Here is a 17,625-nt window from a genome sequence, read left to right as displayed (position 1 = left end):
CACTCAAAGAGATCAGGGGTGTCGGCACCCAGCTGGAAGATTCTGAGGGCAGGAGGCATTCTGCATCACCTACATGACACACAGAGCACAGAGGCTTCAGGGGGCAGCAGACCAGTAGTCTACACTTTCACTCTTTGGGGTAGGTTAGTAAGAATGAGTCCCGTGGGCGAAGGGGTGCTGTGGCAGCAGCTGCGCATGAGAGAGCTTGAAAGGACTCCACCCAAGGGGGTTTCCAAGCTGGATGAGGATACTAAAGAAAGAAGTAGGGGGTGTCACGCCAGGAAAGCAGGAAATAGGGTGAAGATGGAAGGGGCTAGCCAGAGAGTATCATAGTGTGGGGCAGAGGTCCCCACAGACCGCCTAATATGCCCCCCAAAGAGCCAGCATTTGGAGGTCTACATGACAGAGGGCAATTTGACATTGCAGACAGAGAACTATACACAGTACTGTCTATGCGTTTGCACACAGAGCTTTGCTCCTTTTACTCTCATCCCCTCTCCCCATTCCTTGTCCCACCTCCACTCAGGAATACATTTGTGATGGGGAAATGGGAGATCAAGATGGAGTGTGAATGAAAGCACAGACCCCACTGCAGACTCCTGAACCAGGCCTCGTGGGGGAAGAGGAAGGAGAAGAGAAGCTGGGGACTGGAGACGAGGTTGAAGTTTGCTGTTACACTGGACTGGACTTTCAATATCTGAAAATGGGACAGTTCTCACAGCCCAAAGTGAACTGAAGGCCATGGAATTTGCCAGAATTTCCATCAATGAGCAAGGAAAGGGAGATCAGAAAGAGCTTGTTTAAAGGCAGTGGTGAAACAAAACTAATGCTGATTGTACCCCCACTCCATTCAATGTGTTAAATAAGTCAGTTACTCAGGATATATTTCTCATTTGATTTTTTTTTTACTTTGTAAGACTGTTACAATGGAGGACCTACCTACTTCATCATTAGTAACACCATGCACTAAGATGGTGATTCATAATAGAATTTGCAATTCACAAACATGACACGTGATCCCCTTGACTCACATTCAGAGTTCTGAAAACCATCAACACAACTTTTTAAAAGTTCCCTTTCATTCTATCCCTTGATTTCTATCCCTTCCGTCTCTTCCTAATAGAAACAACCAAATATGTAATCATAATTGACACTGATTTCTTTCTGGTTTGCTTTCAGCTGAATGACGTGGAAGCCTGAGCATCTCTAGGGCAATAAACGTATGATTGAACTTTAGTGCTAGCCAAAACTTCCGTATAAAAGTCTCAAAAGTCACACAATTTCCAAATATCTATAAACAATATTTAAAATTTATGAATAAATTATCTCTTCCTTTTAGCCGAGTTTACATAAACTTTCCTGTTTAGTAATAATATGCCTTGACTCTCTTAAAAATTTCTTACCATTTTACTTTTCATATCAATGTGACACTATTTCACCAGTCACGCAATCGATGCTGTTTTCACAAGCTGACATATTTGTCCCCTTCAGTGCCACCCTCAAAACATCTAAATGCATCACTACTCCCCCACCAAGATACTTTCATTCAGCAAACAATTGTTTGCACAATTATTTAAGGCAAGTATAGACATTGGGGATATAACAGCAAACAAGAGCAAGTCCTTAGCTTTACGGGACTTCCATTATATGGGGAGTTAGTCAACAATAAAATGAGAGATATAATTGTCAGGATTCTCCAGAGAAAGAGAACCCATAGAATAAATAGATACATACATACATACATACATACATACATATACATACATACATATATACTTACATAGAATTATAAGAAATTGGCTCACACAATTATGGAGATTGGCAAATCCAAAATCTGCAGAGCCAATGTTCCCCCAGTTTGAGTCTGAAGACAGTAGGCTGCTGTAGAACAATGAAGAGCCAATGTTCCAATTTGAAGGCCATCAGGCAGGAGATTTCGCTCTTAATTGGGCGATGGTCAGGCTTTTGTTCTAGTCAGGCCTTCCACTGACTAGATGAGGGCCACCCAAGTTATGCAGAACAGTGTTCTTTACTCAGTCTACCACTGTAGATGTTAATCTCATCCCAAAACACCCAGAATAATGTTTGACCAAATATATGAGCACCTCATGGCCCAGTCAAGTTAACACATAAAATTAACCATCACAAGAAATAAATAAACAAGTTGAAAAATAAATAAGATGTTTTAAATGCTGTTAAACAACAGAGAACATAAACCTAGCAGTCTTATCGCAGAGTGATATGAGAGAAAGTGGCCTGGGAAAGAAAGAGGTTAGTATAGACATGTATTTAAGTTATAATACTTTCTCAAACTAAATATCAGTATCCAAATGCCATCTTGTGGCTGATTATTCACATTAGGTTTCATTTATCTGGTGCCATTCATCTTCACATCTGTTAAAATATGTTAAAATGTTGTTTGGAGTTAATGGAATTGCCTTCTTAAGGCTTCAGGGTTTTTGCTCCTATTTCACTTGTATTATTAGCAGCAATTTCATGCTTGATGGGTTCAGGATACTAGCTGCCATGCAGTTTCACTCCAAGTTCAAATGCCTTGTTTGCTTGTAGTATATTTAATTCAAGTACACCGTAAAATAAAATATTCATGGTCAGTGTACATAAGGATACCATAACAGAAATATTTATACATTTAAACTAACATATACAATCATTTTACAACCCCTATGTTTAGTGCAACAATAACATCATTACATAGAATAAACAGGACTCAATCATTTCCCAAAATCCAGGTCTCTATAAATAGTTTGCATTCTTGGCCCAATGTTATAGTCTTTGCTTGGTATTTATGTAGTCTAATAAAAGACTTGTTATAAAAAGGCCTTGGGCATGGCCCATAACCCATGGTTTAGCATGAAGACATATTTTCATTATTGTGTAGATCAAATCTTCACATTCTTTTCACACACACACACACACACACACACACACCGCTGTTTCTATGTGCATTGTTCAGAAGACCCACTGAAATCAAGAAAATTAATTGCTGGCTTTCTCTTTAATAAACAAATGTATCAAATCAACACCTGGTACATCTTAAACTTATACAATGTTATATGTCAATTATATCTCAATAAAATAAAAATTTAAAAAATTCTACAAAGCAGAAATGTTTATTAAAAATGAAATTACACTAAAGACCATTTATAACATATGTAAAAGGTCCAGCTACTACAATGTAAATACTCATGCATATTAGTTTTCTGTTGCTCCACAGCACAGTACTACAAACTTAGACGCTTAAAATGACACCCCTTTATTAGTTCACAGTTCTGTATGTCGGAAGTCTGGCATGGTGAGACAGGGTTCTCTGCTGAGGTTATCACAAGGCTGAAATCAAGGTATCAGCCAGGCTGAATTCTCAGAGGAGGCTCTGGGGAAGAATCAGTGTCCAAGCTCATTCTTATTGTGAGCAGAATTTAGTTCATTGCAGTTGGAGGATTTAAATGGCACGTCAGTCAAATCCTTTAAATGGCATGTCAGTCAAATCCTTTGATTCTCTGAAGACTTGGATTACTGTAACAAGCTGGAGAAAGCATTTCTGCTGTTAGAGAGTTCATATGATCAAATTGGGCCCACCCAGACAAATCACTCTTTCGATTAACTCAAAATCAACTGATTATTAACCTTAATTATATCTGTAAAATCCCTTTTGCAACATTAAGTGACATAATCACAGGTGTAACACCAGGGGACAGAGATAATTAGGGCCATCTTATACTTCTTACCACACATTGTGTCCAGCACCCAAGTAACAAGATGGAAATAATACCAATCCTGTGTGGGTACTTGCCTGATCTCATCCCCTTGCTACTATCCTGAATTCTGGGCCTAGCCTCCGTTGCTTTCCTTTATCCTTTGCCACATGTACATGTAACACTAAGCAATATAGCATTCCATAGTCCATGATTTCAAACTAGGTCTAGATGAAATAATATGAAAATAACCTTAATGGTAAAGAATGATTTTTTTCCCAACAATCATGCTAGAATTACTGAATATCCACATGCAAAAAAAAAAAAAAAAAAAAATTTGTCCCATACCTTGTACAATATACAAAAATTAATTCAAAATGGAACAGAGATCTAAATGTAAAGCCTAAAATTATAAAACTTTTAGAAAAAAAAATATAAAAGGAAATGTACATGGCCTTAGGTTAAGATTTCTTAAACATGGTACCAAAAGTACAGTCCACATAAATACAAATTGATAAATTAGGCTTCATCAAAACTGAAAACTTCTGCTCTTCAAAAACACTTTCAAGAGCATAAAAAGACATGCTACAGACTAGGAAAAATATATTTGCAAATCATCTATCTGATAAAGGACTTATACCTAGAATGTATAAAGAAGTACCAAAACAATAATAATTTCTAAAAATCTCAAAATCTCAAAAGAAATTTCAACAGACACTTCACCAAAGAAGATATATAGATGGCAACTAGACACATGAAAAGATGCTTATCCTCATTAGTTAATAGGGATACCATTACTCACCTACTAAAATGGCTAAACTTAAAAAGTTGAATAAAAAAAATTGTGATATTTCCATGCAATGGAATACTATCTGCCAAAGAAAGAAATGGCCTATTGATTCATGCAACAACATGAATGAATCTCAAAATAATTATGCTGAATGAAAGAAGCCAGACAACAAAAGTACATAGCATGATTCCATTTGTATAAATCTCTAGACAATGCAATCTAATTTATTGGGACAGACAGCAGATCGGTGGTTGCTTACGTGAATGGATACACAACATGTGATGTATACACCCAGTGGAGTATTATTCAGCCTTGAGAGAGAAGGAAATTGGGACACATATTACAGCATGAATGAATCCTGAGGACATTAATGGTAGGTGAAATAAACCAGTCCCAGAAAGAGACACACTGTATGGTTCCACTTACAAGAGGTATCTAATGTAGTCAAATTCATAGAAACAGAAAGTAGTAGGATGATTACCAGTGACTGTGGGGAGGAGGACAAAAGGAGTTAGTTAGTGGGTATAGATTTTCAGATTTGCAAGATGAAAATGTTCTGGAGATCCGTGTCACAACAATGCTAATACACATAACTACTGAACTATATATACATTTAAAAATTTTATATTATGTGTTATTACCATATAAACCATTTACTAAATAAATGTTTAAAAGGGTATCATGCTAAACGTAGCCTTTTCTTGCTGACATTACTCAATAATTATTCATAACGTTATCTGTAACTGTAGTTATATTCACTGTTGCAAAATATTATTTCCTTTCTTTCTACTTTCTTTGGTCTATTTTCACAGTTCATTTTGCCTGACATTAATTTTCAGCATTTATTTTTTAAATTTATGCATTAATGGCTATAAGTTTTCCTCAATATATGTTTTAATGTGGTAAAGACAATATACCATCCATATGTTTTAAAATGAAGTAGTTCTTTGTTGTTTAAAACATTTTCTAATTTTCATTATGACTTTTTCTTTGACCCATGGGTTCCTCAAAAGTATAATTTTAAAATTCCAATTACATTATTATTTTTCTAGTTACTTTTTTGTTTAGTATGTTCAGCTTAATTCTTTGTGTTCAGAGAACCACAATATATGGGTCATTTAAAAAGTGTTCGTGTAATTGAAAAGAATGTCATTCATTTTTGAGTACTTTCAAATTTTATTCCTGATTTCATATTAAGCCATGAGTTTTTTAGAAGTGTAGATTGTTTAACTCTCCAATAATGGAAAATTTTAATACTTTCTTTTTGTCATTAAATTCTAATAAAATTATATTTTGGTCAGTATAATACCTATTCTATAAAATGTTGAGATTTGCTTTATGACTTAGAAAATGATGAATTTTTATAACTGCTAAATGTGTCCATTCAATCAAGCTTCTTGCCTCATTCAAATCTGTATTTTTGACTGATAATTTTTGTTTTTAACATCTCAACAATTAGATGTTTGCTAAATTCCCTACTATAACATTTGGATTTTTCAATTTCTTCCTGTAATTTTATCAATTTTTATATATTCAAATTAATTTATTAGGTATACACGTTTAGAATTTTCAAGTAATTTTTATATCTTCTTGGTGAATTGAACATTTATCATTATATAATAAACCTCTATATCCCTAATGATGCTTTTTATTTTAAAATACACATTTTATATTTTTTTATATTAATTTAATATTAATTAATAAGCAATGCCAGCTTTCTTTTAATTAGCATTTACCTAATATATATTTTACATCATCTTACTTTCTACTTCTATATAGCCTTCTGTGTTAAGGTTGTCTTATGCTTCAGCACATAACTGGATTTTTTAAAATCCATTCCATTAATCTCTATTTTTGCACTGATAGTTTTTAGTTCATTTATATTGATCATGGTTACTGATATGTTTGGACTTGTTTTAATCATCTTTTTACATCCAATTTTCTTGCTTTTTCTATATTCTTTTTCATTTCTTATTTTTTTTAAACTTGGTCTCTGTAACTTCCTCTGTATTAGTTTCCTAGGGCTGTTATAACAAAGTACCACAAACTGGATGGCTTAAAACAACAGAAAAACACAGTTTCACTGTCCTGGAGGCTAGAAGTCTGAAACCAATGTGTTGGCAGGGCCATGTTCCTTCTGGAGGCTCTGAGGGACAATCTGTTCCATGCCTCTTCTGGCTTTGGTGGTAGCTGGTAATGGAGTTCCTTGGAACTATAGCTGCATCACTCCCATCTCTGCCTCGTTTTCACATGGCCTTCTTCCTTGTACGTCTGTGCACCCAAATCTCCCCTTCTTATAAAGACACCAGTCGTTGGATTTAGGTCCCACCCTCATCTAGTAAGACTTCATCTGAATCCGATTACAGCCACAAAGAGCCTATTTCCAAATAAGATCATATTCACTGTGGGGTACTGGGGGTTAGAACTTGACCATATGTTTTGAGGGGGTACAGTTCAACCCACAACACCCCCTTACAAGATTAGAACTTTAACACACTTTTGTGTTCCTTTCTCTCCCTTCATATGTTGTCATTTTGATATTGTGATCTCTTAGAATTTGAATCCTTGGATAGTATGTATATACTTTATTTTGCTTATACTTTTTTATTTTCTGTTTTATTGTGCAGTGTTTATTTTTACAGTTATTTGATCATTCTAACTTTCCATATTTATTTGTAGCATCTCCTAGATTTGTTCCTCTTCATATTTGAGTACTTTCTCTAAAACTCTGGATTTTTGTGTAATGATCCTACTGAGGCTTTGTGTGTCTGAGATTGTTTCATTAAGGTCTGACACATAAATGGAAATTCAGCAGGATATAAAATTCTGAATTCAAAGTTTTGTCCTTAAGTGAATCGAAACATTACTGTCTTTTTATATCTATGTTAGTAATATAAGCATATGAAACAGAAGCACAAAAACAATAGTATTTGTTTGAAGGTTACCTGTTTTTCTTTGTGAGATGTCAAAATTGTATTTGGTTTTGGTGTTCTTAAATTACACTGTCCTATGTCTAGGCTTTTTGTTTTCTCTCTGATATTTACGGACACTTTGTAATCTGAAGTTTTTCATATTTCTTAATTCTGGGGAAAGTTTCGCATTGCTTTTCCAAATATGTTTTCATTATTATTTCTCTCTCCTTTTAGAATCATTTTTTCTGTAGAAGTTGGCACATCTACTTCTATCTTCCACATATCTTAATTTTTCCATTTTCTTTCTTTTCCTCTCCTATTTTCTTCTTTAGAGAGTTTCTCAATATGTTCTAACTCATCAGTTGGTTCTCCAAGCTATATCCGTTCTACGATTTATACTATCTATTATGTTTATTTCAATTATTTTCTTTTTCACACCTAATATTTATACTAGATTTATGTTTTTGTGCTTTTGTTTCATATGCTTATATTGTCCATTTGTGTCTTTTAATATAAGTTCATTTAAATATCTTGGGCCATTTGGTTCGAATACTTCCAGGGATCTCTGGTTTATTGTTTTTCATTTGAGATTATTGCACTGCATAATTATTATTCTGGCTAATGAAATCATATTACCCCAGGGGTATCTTATAATGGATGTTAGACAAGGGCTGAAAACCCTGCAGAAGCCCACACCCTGGATCTATCATCACAAGTTTTTTTGTTTGTTTGTTTTTTAAAGATTTTATTGGGGAAGGGGCACAGGAATTTATTGGGGAACAGTGTGTATTTTTCACAGTGTGTATTTTTCCAGGATTTTTTCCAAGTTGTTGTCCTTTCAATCTTAGTTGTGGAGGGTGCCGTTCAACTTCAAGTTGTTGTCAAGTTGTTGTCCTTTCAGTCTTAGTTGTGGAGGGCGCAGCTCAGCTCCAGGTCCAGTTGCTGTTGCTAGTTGTAGGGGGCACAGCCCACCATCACTTGCGGGAAATCGAACTGGCAACCTTGTGGTTGAGAGCCCACTGGCCCATGTGGGAATTGAACCGGCAGACTTTGGAATTAGGAGCACAGAGCTCCAACCGCCTGAGCCACCGGGCCGGCCCTATCATCACAAGTTTTGAGTGCAAGGAGTGAGCAGGGATGAGCCTTAGGGTGGAAAGTCCCAGGCATCATAAAACTAAAGTTAGTTACCCTCCTTTGTCACCATGTGACACCTTCAGGTCAGGTCAGGCCTTTTGCATGTTAAAATCACTTGGTAAGGTCTGAAAATGCTGATGCCCAGCCCAACATCCCAGACCAATTAAATCAAAATCCCTGGGGATCTTAAGATCGGGAGACTAACCCATTTCAGACTTCTGGCACCCAGAACTGTAAAGAATAAATCTGGGTTATTTTAAGCTGCTAAATTTGTGGTTATATTTGTTACAACAGCAATAGGAAACTAATACAGTTTGGCTTTCACCTTTTACTTTGATCACTCCTCTACATTTGTTACAAGAAGCGCATTGTAATTTTTGTAGTTAAAAAATAGTAACGAGGAAAAAGGATTATTTCTGATGTTTAAAATGATCTTTGTACCTTATTTTTTAACATGTATATGTATTCCATGTTCAAAAATAAAATATTTATATTTTAAAAACAAGCAGAAAAATGCAGATTTGTGTTGTTAGCCTGGGACCATTCAGCAGTCGGAAGTATATACCTAGGAGTCACATGGGTATTGTGGGCCAAACAGCCCAGGAACTTTGCCTTCAGTAACGTTGTTTTTAATGTTATTGTTTTTCATTTGTTCGGTACCATGTTCCTGGGGGCAGTATAGCATCCTAGTGGTGTATAAAGGCCTACTAAGGAGACAGGGCTGGGATTTCAATTTGTTTCTCTGCAGCAGTGCTAACCAGAAATTTAATGATGAAAAAAAATTAGCATTGGCTTCCTGTTTAGTGAGGATATTTGTAGCTTCCTTTCTACTCTTCCCTTTGCCACTATTGATCCAAAACTGTGGAAATAACCCCAAGTGAATTTGACCTGGTTTCTTCCCTGGTCTATTTTTTATCTTAAGAACTCAGCTCCTAAAGATTAGGGAAATCCCAGGTGAGACCACACCTTTTGAAGAAGCCACTGGATGATAGGAACATAGTGGGAGGAACCACATGATTTTCCTTCCATCCCCACCATTTATAGACTCTAACAACTCCTTGATCTGCAGCATGAAGATGCGACTAGGGTGCCAGCCTCTCCAATGTTCCACCAATGCTTCCAGACCTGGCCCTTAGTGTTGTTCCCACCCCCAGCCCCACCTGAATGTCCTTTTCTTACTCCCAAAATACTGCACAGCTATCTCAGAAAAGGAAAAGACCTATGACTCTCCACATCTTTCTTCACGTGATAAAAACTGTAATGTATGTAGCAGAACACCATGACATTTGTATAAGGTAGTTGACATTTTCCTAAATTCAAGACTTCTCTTATTTTACCCCCCAAATCTTATATTTTCAGTCTTTCTTTAGAGAGTGGTTTGGGAGTCAAGAATTTGAATCAGTAATATGTAATCTTGCTCTTACATGTTCCTATTCCTGGCTTATCTACATTTTCTAATTTTCCTAAAATGACTTTAAACTGTTTGTGCTATTTAAGTATAAATTTCACCTGTTCACTTAAAAATAAATGTCATTAAATTTAATCCTAGTACTTTCCAATCAGTCAATTCTTGCAACAAATATTTGAGCTTATAAAATGTTCTAGGGTGACATTAACTCAGTTATAATTGTCTGTTTAAATAGAGCCTCTTTTGTTTCTTTTACTTAATTAGTATGACAATTATAGGGCCAACCAGAATGCACTTCTGCTCAGGAGAATATAGGTGAAAATGATACAATTAATAAGTTTTGATTTTACTCTGAGGCATTCTCTTTGAGTCTTTTCAATCCAAAGCTATTATAACCAGGATGAAAACATCAGCATTTAGATTAACAGCTGGATTTTGTTTTAAATATTTCCTTGATTATAATCTATTTAATTTTTTTGCAGTTTAAGGGATTTTTGTGATTATTATTGGTCTCCAGAGAAAAATCCCTTACTTGTGTTTCTTATAAGACAATCTTGTGTTTCTGGGATGCAAAGCTGAAAAATATGGTGGCATTGCTCTGGAAAGCTGCCTTCTTATTTTGCTCTTCTTAAATTTTGCACCCAAGCAATCCCTCTCTTTTAGGAATAGGTCTTCAACAACAACAATAAAAATGTCAAATCTCACTAAATCATGCAGAAACAGAAGTCGTCAAAACTGGACGAAGCCCAGTGAATCTTGGGGGAAATATTAAAAAAAAAAAAGGCAAGTAAATTCTGTTAGGGTGTTTACCTCCTCTTGAAACTTAGAAAGATCTTAGTCCTTAGCAATATGAGAACTACATGAACCCTAGATGTTGATTTTTCTTACTGTTCTGCTTTTTGAGAGACTGTGGAAACAAAGCCCACTTATAACCAGCATAGCAACAGCTCTCAGAGAGCCAAGGGGGAGCTTTATCATTTTCTTCTTCCTCTCTCTCTCTCTCTCTCTCTCTCTCTCTCTCTCTCTCTCTTTCTTTTTTCTTTTTTTTATTTTAATTAAAGCTTATTGGGGTAAAAATGGTTGGAGCTTTCAATAGAGACCAATTCTGACTTTAGGACTCCATATACAACTCAGACCAAACCCTTCAAACTGTAGAGACTCAGAAAAGTATCCTGGACCTAGCCCCATTTTGACCAAAAGAAAAAGAAAAAAGCAACTATAATATCAAGGTATGATGCCAATGATAAGGTGACTCTGGGTGTCCATGTAATGTAAATGAAAAAAAGGAAGTAGAAAAAAGGAACCAGTCGCTATATGCTGAAATTAGGTCATCCTGGGATGATGCTACGGTCATATCCATATATTTGCTCCTTTCTGTATCTGTTCTTTTGCTTATGTGCCCTTTCTTGGGAGCACAATGCTGTGGAAAGAACACTGGCCAGATCCACAATAAACACAAAAAAACCTCTGCTTTCAATGCAGAGAATGGATAGATAGCATCCTTTGCTAATAAGTGTTTAATTCTATCAACAGCTCGTTATTAAATATGGGCTCTATCATCAGATTTCACTGTTTCAGAAAGATGCATCTGTTATATACACAGACAAGCAGGCCACCCATCCAACACGAAAGCTATACCGTACGCATTGTGCAGGCAGAGAGCCTACCCCATTCTACAGCTAAATGGCAAAACTCTGCCATGTGGTTCTCATCAAAGACCTCAAAAGTGCATTTCACATCATAATCTAAAGAGACGACCCTAGATTAAATGCAGGCCCAACACATATACATTTCAGGATTCGGTAGAGGTATTTCAATTGTATAACATGTGTAGTCATTTCTGGTACATAAATTGGATTTTTACAGGCTCTCACAGAATCCATAAAGAAGCCTACCTACATTTTATATTCTGACAATACTTTGTATAAATGTTGACATTTATCCTTTGAATTGTGTTAATTTGGTGGTACAGCTTCTGCATCCCTGTAGGATAACTTTGAGATATTAGTGTTGAGGAGCATCAGGGAGCAAGGAAAGGAGGGATAGTGGGAGTGGTGGGAGTGTGGAGGTGGAGGAAGTGGAAAGACCAACAGCAAAGGGCAGAGAGACAACTAGAACATCGACCTCAAACCGAAGATGCTTCCTCCTTAACTGCTCCCGAGTCCACTCAGTGCTGTGCCTCACCAGCTCAGAAGCAGACACCTCTTAGCCTCCTAAGGGAGGCAGAATAATGATCCCCCAAAAGTGTCCACATTTTATTTCTCAGAACCAGTGAATATGTCACCTTACATGGCAAAAGGGACTTGCAGAATTGACTTAGTTAAGGGTCTCGAGGTGGAGAGATAATCCTAGCTTATCTGAGTGGGCGCAATGTAATCCCAAGGGTCCTTGTAAGAGAAGGGAAGGGGGTCAGACTCAGAGAAGGAGATGTTAAGACAGAAGCAAAGGTCAGAGAGAGAGAAAGATTTGAAGACACTGCACTCTTGGCTCTGAAGATGGAGTAAAGGGCCATGAACTAAGGAATGCAGGCAACCTTTAGAAACCAGAAAAAAACCAAGGAAATGGATTCTACCCAGAGCCTCAATGGAAATGGATTCTACCCAGAGCTTCAATGGAAATGGATTCTACCCAGGGCCTCACTGGAAATGGATTCTACCCTGGGCCTCAATGGAACTGGATTCTACCCAAAGCCTCAATGGAAATGGATTCTACCCAGAGCCTCCAGAAGGAACATGGCCTAGTTGACACCTTGATTTTAGGATGTCTGACCTCCAGAACAATAAGAGAATACATCTGCATTGTTGTAACTAAGTTTTTGGTAATTTGCTACTGCAGCAATAGGAAACTAATATGTCTCTCTACCCCAGTGAAACGTTACTGATTTATAACTCCTTTCCTTCAAATCTTGATAGCCCTTCTAGACTTCAAAGTGTGTGTGTGTGTGTGTGTGTGTGTCTGTGTGTGTGTGTCTGTGTGTGTGTGTTTAATATGCTGAAAGTATATTCCTCTAAATAAATTATTAGTTCTGGTATGAAAGATACTCAGGGCTAAAAACACTGGAGCCTCAGAAATGGGGCAGTATTCTACACATATTTCAGCTAATAAGGATGGGTGACCTCCATCCACAAGATAACCACTTACAGTCAGAAAAGCCCACATTCATGTACATCCTCCTTGTCTTTTCTGCACAATCTTGAGAATCAATATTCACTTCTAGGAAAACAAGAATTCTCAACTTGCTGAAGAAATACTTTTCACCTAAAAGCACTGAAATAGAAATCCCTCCTCATAAATATAAACATATATCCAAAACCCACCAAGTACCTGAGGAAAATCAAAGTGAAAAAGAACTAACACTTGAGGTAACAGAATTTACAAAGAAGACCGACCAAAGGAAACTACAAACTAATCATTAGTAGTACCCTCAGAGAGATGAGAGGATATCACAACAACAAAAAATTGGTATGAAAAAGTGATCAGAGTGGTTGGACAACAGAAACAATTCCCCAACTCCACACAAAAAGATCTCAGTATATGAGTTGAATTGCATAATGCAAGTTAGTGAAGATTAAATTGTAACCTAGAAATGCAGTTGAGGGAGTCTTCTGGAATACAGTGCAGAACAAAAAAGTAATGAATTATGAGAAAAATGTTAAGGGACAAAGAAAATAGATATGAGTCCACTGAAAATCTAGCAGTTGTCAGGGAAAGGCATATCATATATATCTAATTGAAATTTTTGACAAGGGTAAAGTTACTTTGATGTCTAAGAAGAAATAAAGGAAAAAAGAAAAATAAAGGAAGAAGGGAGGGGGAAGAGAGGGAGATAGAGAGAGAAAGAGGAAGGAAAAAGTTCAGAACATGCTAGCTGCAAAAATATTTAAGTAGACCAGCATATGACTACACATACGCAGGAATTCCACATGGCAATATTATCTCTGTAGTAAAATAATTTTAAACTTAGAATTCCAATACAAAACTAAACCATCAAGTTATTTTGAAGGCAAAGAAATACATATTTTCCAATTACAAAGATTCTGAAAGTTCACTAGACTATGTACGTCACTAACAGCAAAAAAAAAAAATGTTATTGTGGAATTCAGGAAATAAGGAAAAGTGAAGAAATGGGTAAAATCATTAAATTTTTATTCTAATGGTTTTGAAGCATAATACAACTTCAGAAACCATTTCTCTAAAAGTAGAGGAACCATGGTTTTACAACAATAAAAATCTGAAACTACAATTTCACGTTTTTCAGAAAGTAAATTCAATGGGTAGACAATGAGGGGTAATGAAATATACCAAAATCCCTGACAGTTGAGGTTATGAGAGGCAGGTAAAAAAGATGGATTGTCAATGTTGATAGAAAAATAAAGTGTTACCAATTTAAAGAAGAATAATAAGATGTGTAACTTTCAAACAATGGCATTTTTTTACAGAAATAGAAAAAAACAATCTTAAAATGTATATGGAACCACAAAAGATTCTGAATAGCAAAAGCAATCCTAAGAAAGAAGAACAAAGCAGGAGGCATCACACTTCCTGAGTTCAAGCTATATTATAAGGCATTAGTAATCAAAATAGTGTGGTACTGACATAAAAACAGGCATATCGGCCAATGGAACAGAATAAAGAGCCCAGAAATAAGCTGAAGCATATACAGTCAACTAACATATTACAAGGGAGCCAAGAACACTCAATGGAGAAGACAGTCTCTTTAAAAAATGGTGTTGGGAAAACGGAACAGCCACATTTTACAGAATGAAACTAGATCCCTATCTTACGCCACTCACAAAAATGGACTCAATATTGATTAATGATTAAAATATAAAACTCCTAGATGAAAACATCAAGAGTAAGCTTTGATGGGTCTTGGTGATGGTTTTCTGGATTTGATACCAAAAGCACAATTAACTAAACAAAACATAAGTAGCACTATGTCAAACTAAAAAGCTTCTGCACAGCAAAAGAAACCATCAACAAAATGAAAAGGCAAACTACAGAAAGGAAAAAATTATTTGCAAACCATACATCTGATAAGAGGTTAATATCTAAAATATGCAAAGAATTCATACAACTCAATTGTAAAAAAAAAGAAAAAGAAAAAATCTAATTTAAAAATGGACAAACGATCTGAACACTGTTCTGAAAAAGATATATGAATGGCCAATAGGTACATGAAAAACTGCTCACTATCACTAATCATTAGAGAAATACAAATCAAAGCCTCAATGAGATATCACCCCAGGCCTATTAGAATGGCCATCATCAAAAAGTCAAGATTACAAATGCTTGCAAGGATGTGGACAAAAACAGAACCCTTGGGCACTGTTAGTAGGAATGTAAAGTAGTACAGCTACTATGGAAAAACAGCATGGAGATTCCTCAAAATTTTTGAAATAGGACTACCACATCATCCAGCAGTTCCACTTATGAGTACATATTTAAAGGAAACAACACAAACTTCAAAAGATAGTTGCACCCCCATGTTTATTGCAGCATTATGTGCAATAGCCAAGACATGGAAATAACGTAAGTGTCCATCGATGGATGAATAAATACATTATTTATTCATTCATCCATCAATGGACACGTTTTTTCTATGTTTTGTCTATTATACATAATTCAATGATAACAAAGAAGGAAATCCTGCAATTTGCAACAACATAGATGGACTTTGAAAGTATTATGCTAAGTGAAATAAGTCATACAAAGAAAGATAAATATTACATCATCTCACTTACATGTGAAATCTGAAAAACAGAACAGATTGGTGGTTGCCAGAACTGGGGGTCCAGGAATTGGGTGAAGGTGGTTAAAAGGTACAAACCCAGTTATAAGTAAATTCTGGGGCTGTAATGTGCAGCATGGTGACTATAGCTAACAATATTATATTGTATGCTTGAAAGTTACTAAGAGTAGATCTTAAAAGTTCTCATCACAGGAAAAAACATTGCAACTCTGTGAGGTGATAAATGTTAACTAAAATTTAATGTGCAATACACATTTTGCAATATACAAATATCAAATCATTATGTTGTACACCTTAAATACATGCTACATGTCAATTATATCTCAATAAAACTGTGAGTAGGGAGGGACAAAATTGTTTTCAAAGTGGTTGTAAAAATCTTACATTCTCAAATTTGCCCCAGAAGTAGTAAGCCCTTATTATTCTTATAATCTCTGCAGAATCTGGAGATGCTCCCTTTCATTCCTAATATTAATGTTCTCCATTTTTTTTTTTTGTTATCAGTCTTGCTAAGGGTTTACCAAATTTATTCATCTTTTTCAAGTTTCATTCTAAGAATGAAATATAGTATTTGATAATTTTCTCTAGATTTGTCTGTTTCCTATTTCATTTATCTTTTTCTTATTATTATTGCTTCCCTTCTACTTAGTATTAATTCATTCCTTTTTCTAATTTAAAGTGGAAGGTTAGATTGCTGATTTCAAACATTCCTTATTTATTATTCATTTAAAGCTAAACATTTCTCTCTAAGCTACATGAGGTAACATCCCACAAATCTTAATATATTGTGTTTTCATTATCTTTCAGTTTGAAGTATTTTCCAATTTTTTTCTTGTAATTTCTTTTTTGACTCATGGGCTCTATAGAAGCTGGAAATTTTCTAGTTACAGATTTCTGCTTTTATTCTATTGAGGTCTAAGAACATTTCATTCTTTTGAAATGTATTGAGACTTGTTTCATGGCCCCGCATATCATCTATTTTTGTGAATATTCCATGTTTTTTCTGCAGTTCTTGAGACAGTGTTTTATAAAAGGGGTTGCTACTGCTGTTCAATTTTTTAATGCCACTCTGATATACTTTAAAAAATCAATTTCTGAGAGAGGGTGTTAAAATCTCTCGATATGGTTGTACATTTATGTAGTTCTCCCCTTGGTTTTGTTAGTCTTAGCTTCATATATTTGGAAGCTCTGTTTTAGATGCATACACATTTATGATTCTTATGGTTTCCTAACTGGCCTTATCATTATTAAGCAGTCCTCTTTATCTTTTTTATTTATATTCTTTGTTTTGAAGTCTACATTTTTATTTAATATAGATCACTTGCTTCTTTACCTCAGCATTTAATGGCATATGGTTTACGTTCAACAAATATAAAGATTGTTAATTTATCCAGTCTGATTACCACTGCTTTTTAATTAGTGCTTAGTTTCTTTATTTTGAAAGTAATTTTCAGTATGATTAGGTTTGGGTCTATTACATTGTGAATTGTTTTCTGGTTTTGCATCTTGTTGTTGTTTTTCTCTTCCTCCTTTTAGGTTAATCTGATATTTTGAATATTCTATTTTAATTCCTCTGTTGCCTTCTTAGTTCTACCTATTTGTACTATTGATTTCAATTTTATGAGATACAAAGAGTTATGGAGATGAATGGTGGTGGTTGCACAACATTATAAATGTACTAAATACCACCGAACTGTAACTTAAAAATACTTAAGATGGTAAATTTTGTTATATGTCTTTCATCACAATCAAAAAAATTATAAAAAGAGAAGAGATGCTCAACTTTTCTTATAATCAAATAAAAAAACAAAAAGCTAGAGATAAAAAACACTATAATAGAAATTAATAATGACTCTGATGTGCTCATTAGTAGAATGGATATGGCTGACAAAATAATCACTAGGTTTCAGGATATG

General features: G+C 35.3%; 1 protein-coding gene across 2 annotated transcripts in view; it reads right to left on the bottom strand.

Moving 5' to 3' along the window:
• Positions 1-2,997: 2,997 nt before the first annotated feature.
• Positions 2,998-17,625, bottom strand: part of RAB18 (RAB18, member RAS oncogene family) — a 61,241-nt gene continuing 46,613 nt past the window's right edge. Inside the window, exon 8 of one of the 2 annotated variants that reach the window (XM_019731536.3) lies at positions 2,998-3,544. In XM_019731536.3, the coding sequence (XP_019587095.1) occupies positions 3,498-3,544 (47 nt within the window). In that variant the 3' untranslated portion in view covers positions 2,998-3,497. Of the gene's footprint in view, positions 3,545-4,794; positions 4,815-17,625 lie in introns of those variants that run through there. The other variant, XM_074324757.2, reaches the window with a different exon arrangement.

This window comes from Rhinolophus sinicus, chromosome 1 (genome assembly GCF_057876585.1).
Source record: "Rhinolophus sinicus isolate RSI-liver-muscle chromosome 1, RSI-T2T, whole genome shotgun sequence".
Taxonomy (NCBI): Eukaryota; Metazoa; Chordata; class Mammalia; order Chiroptera; family Rhinolophidae; genus Rhinolophus; species Rhinolophus sinicus.
Note: the sequence above shows the minus strand (reverse complement) of the source record. Positions and strands in the feature narration are given on the sequence as shown.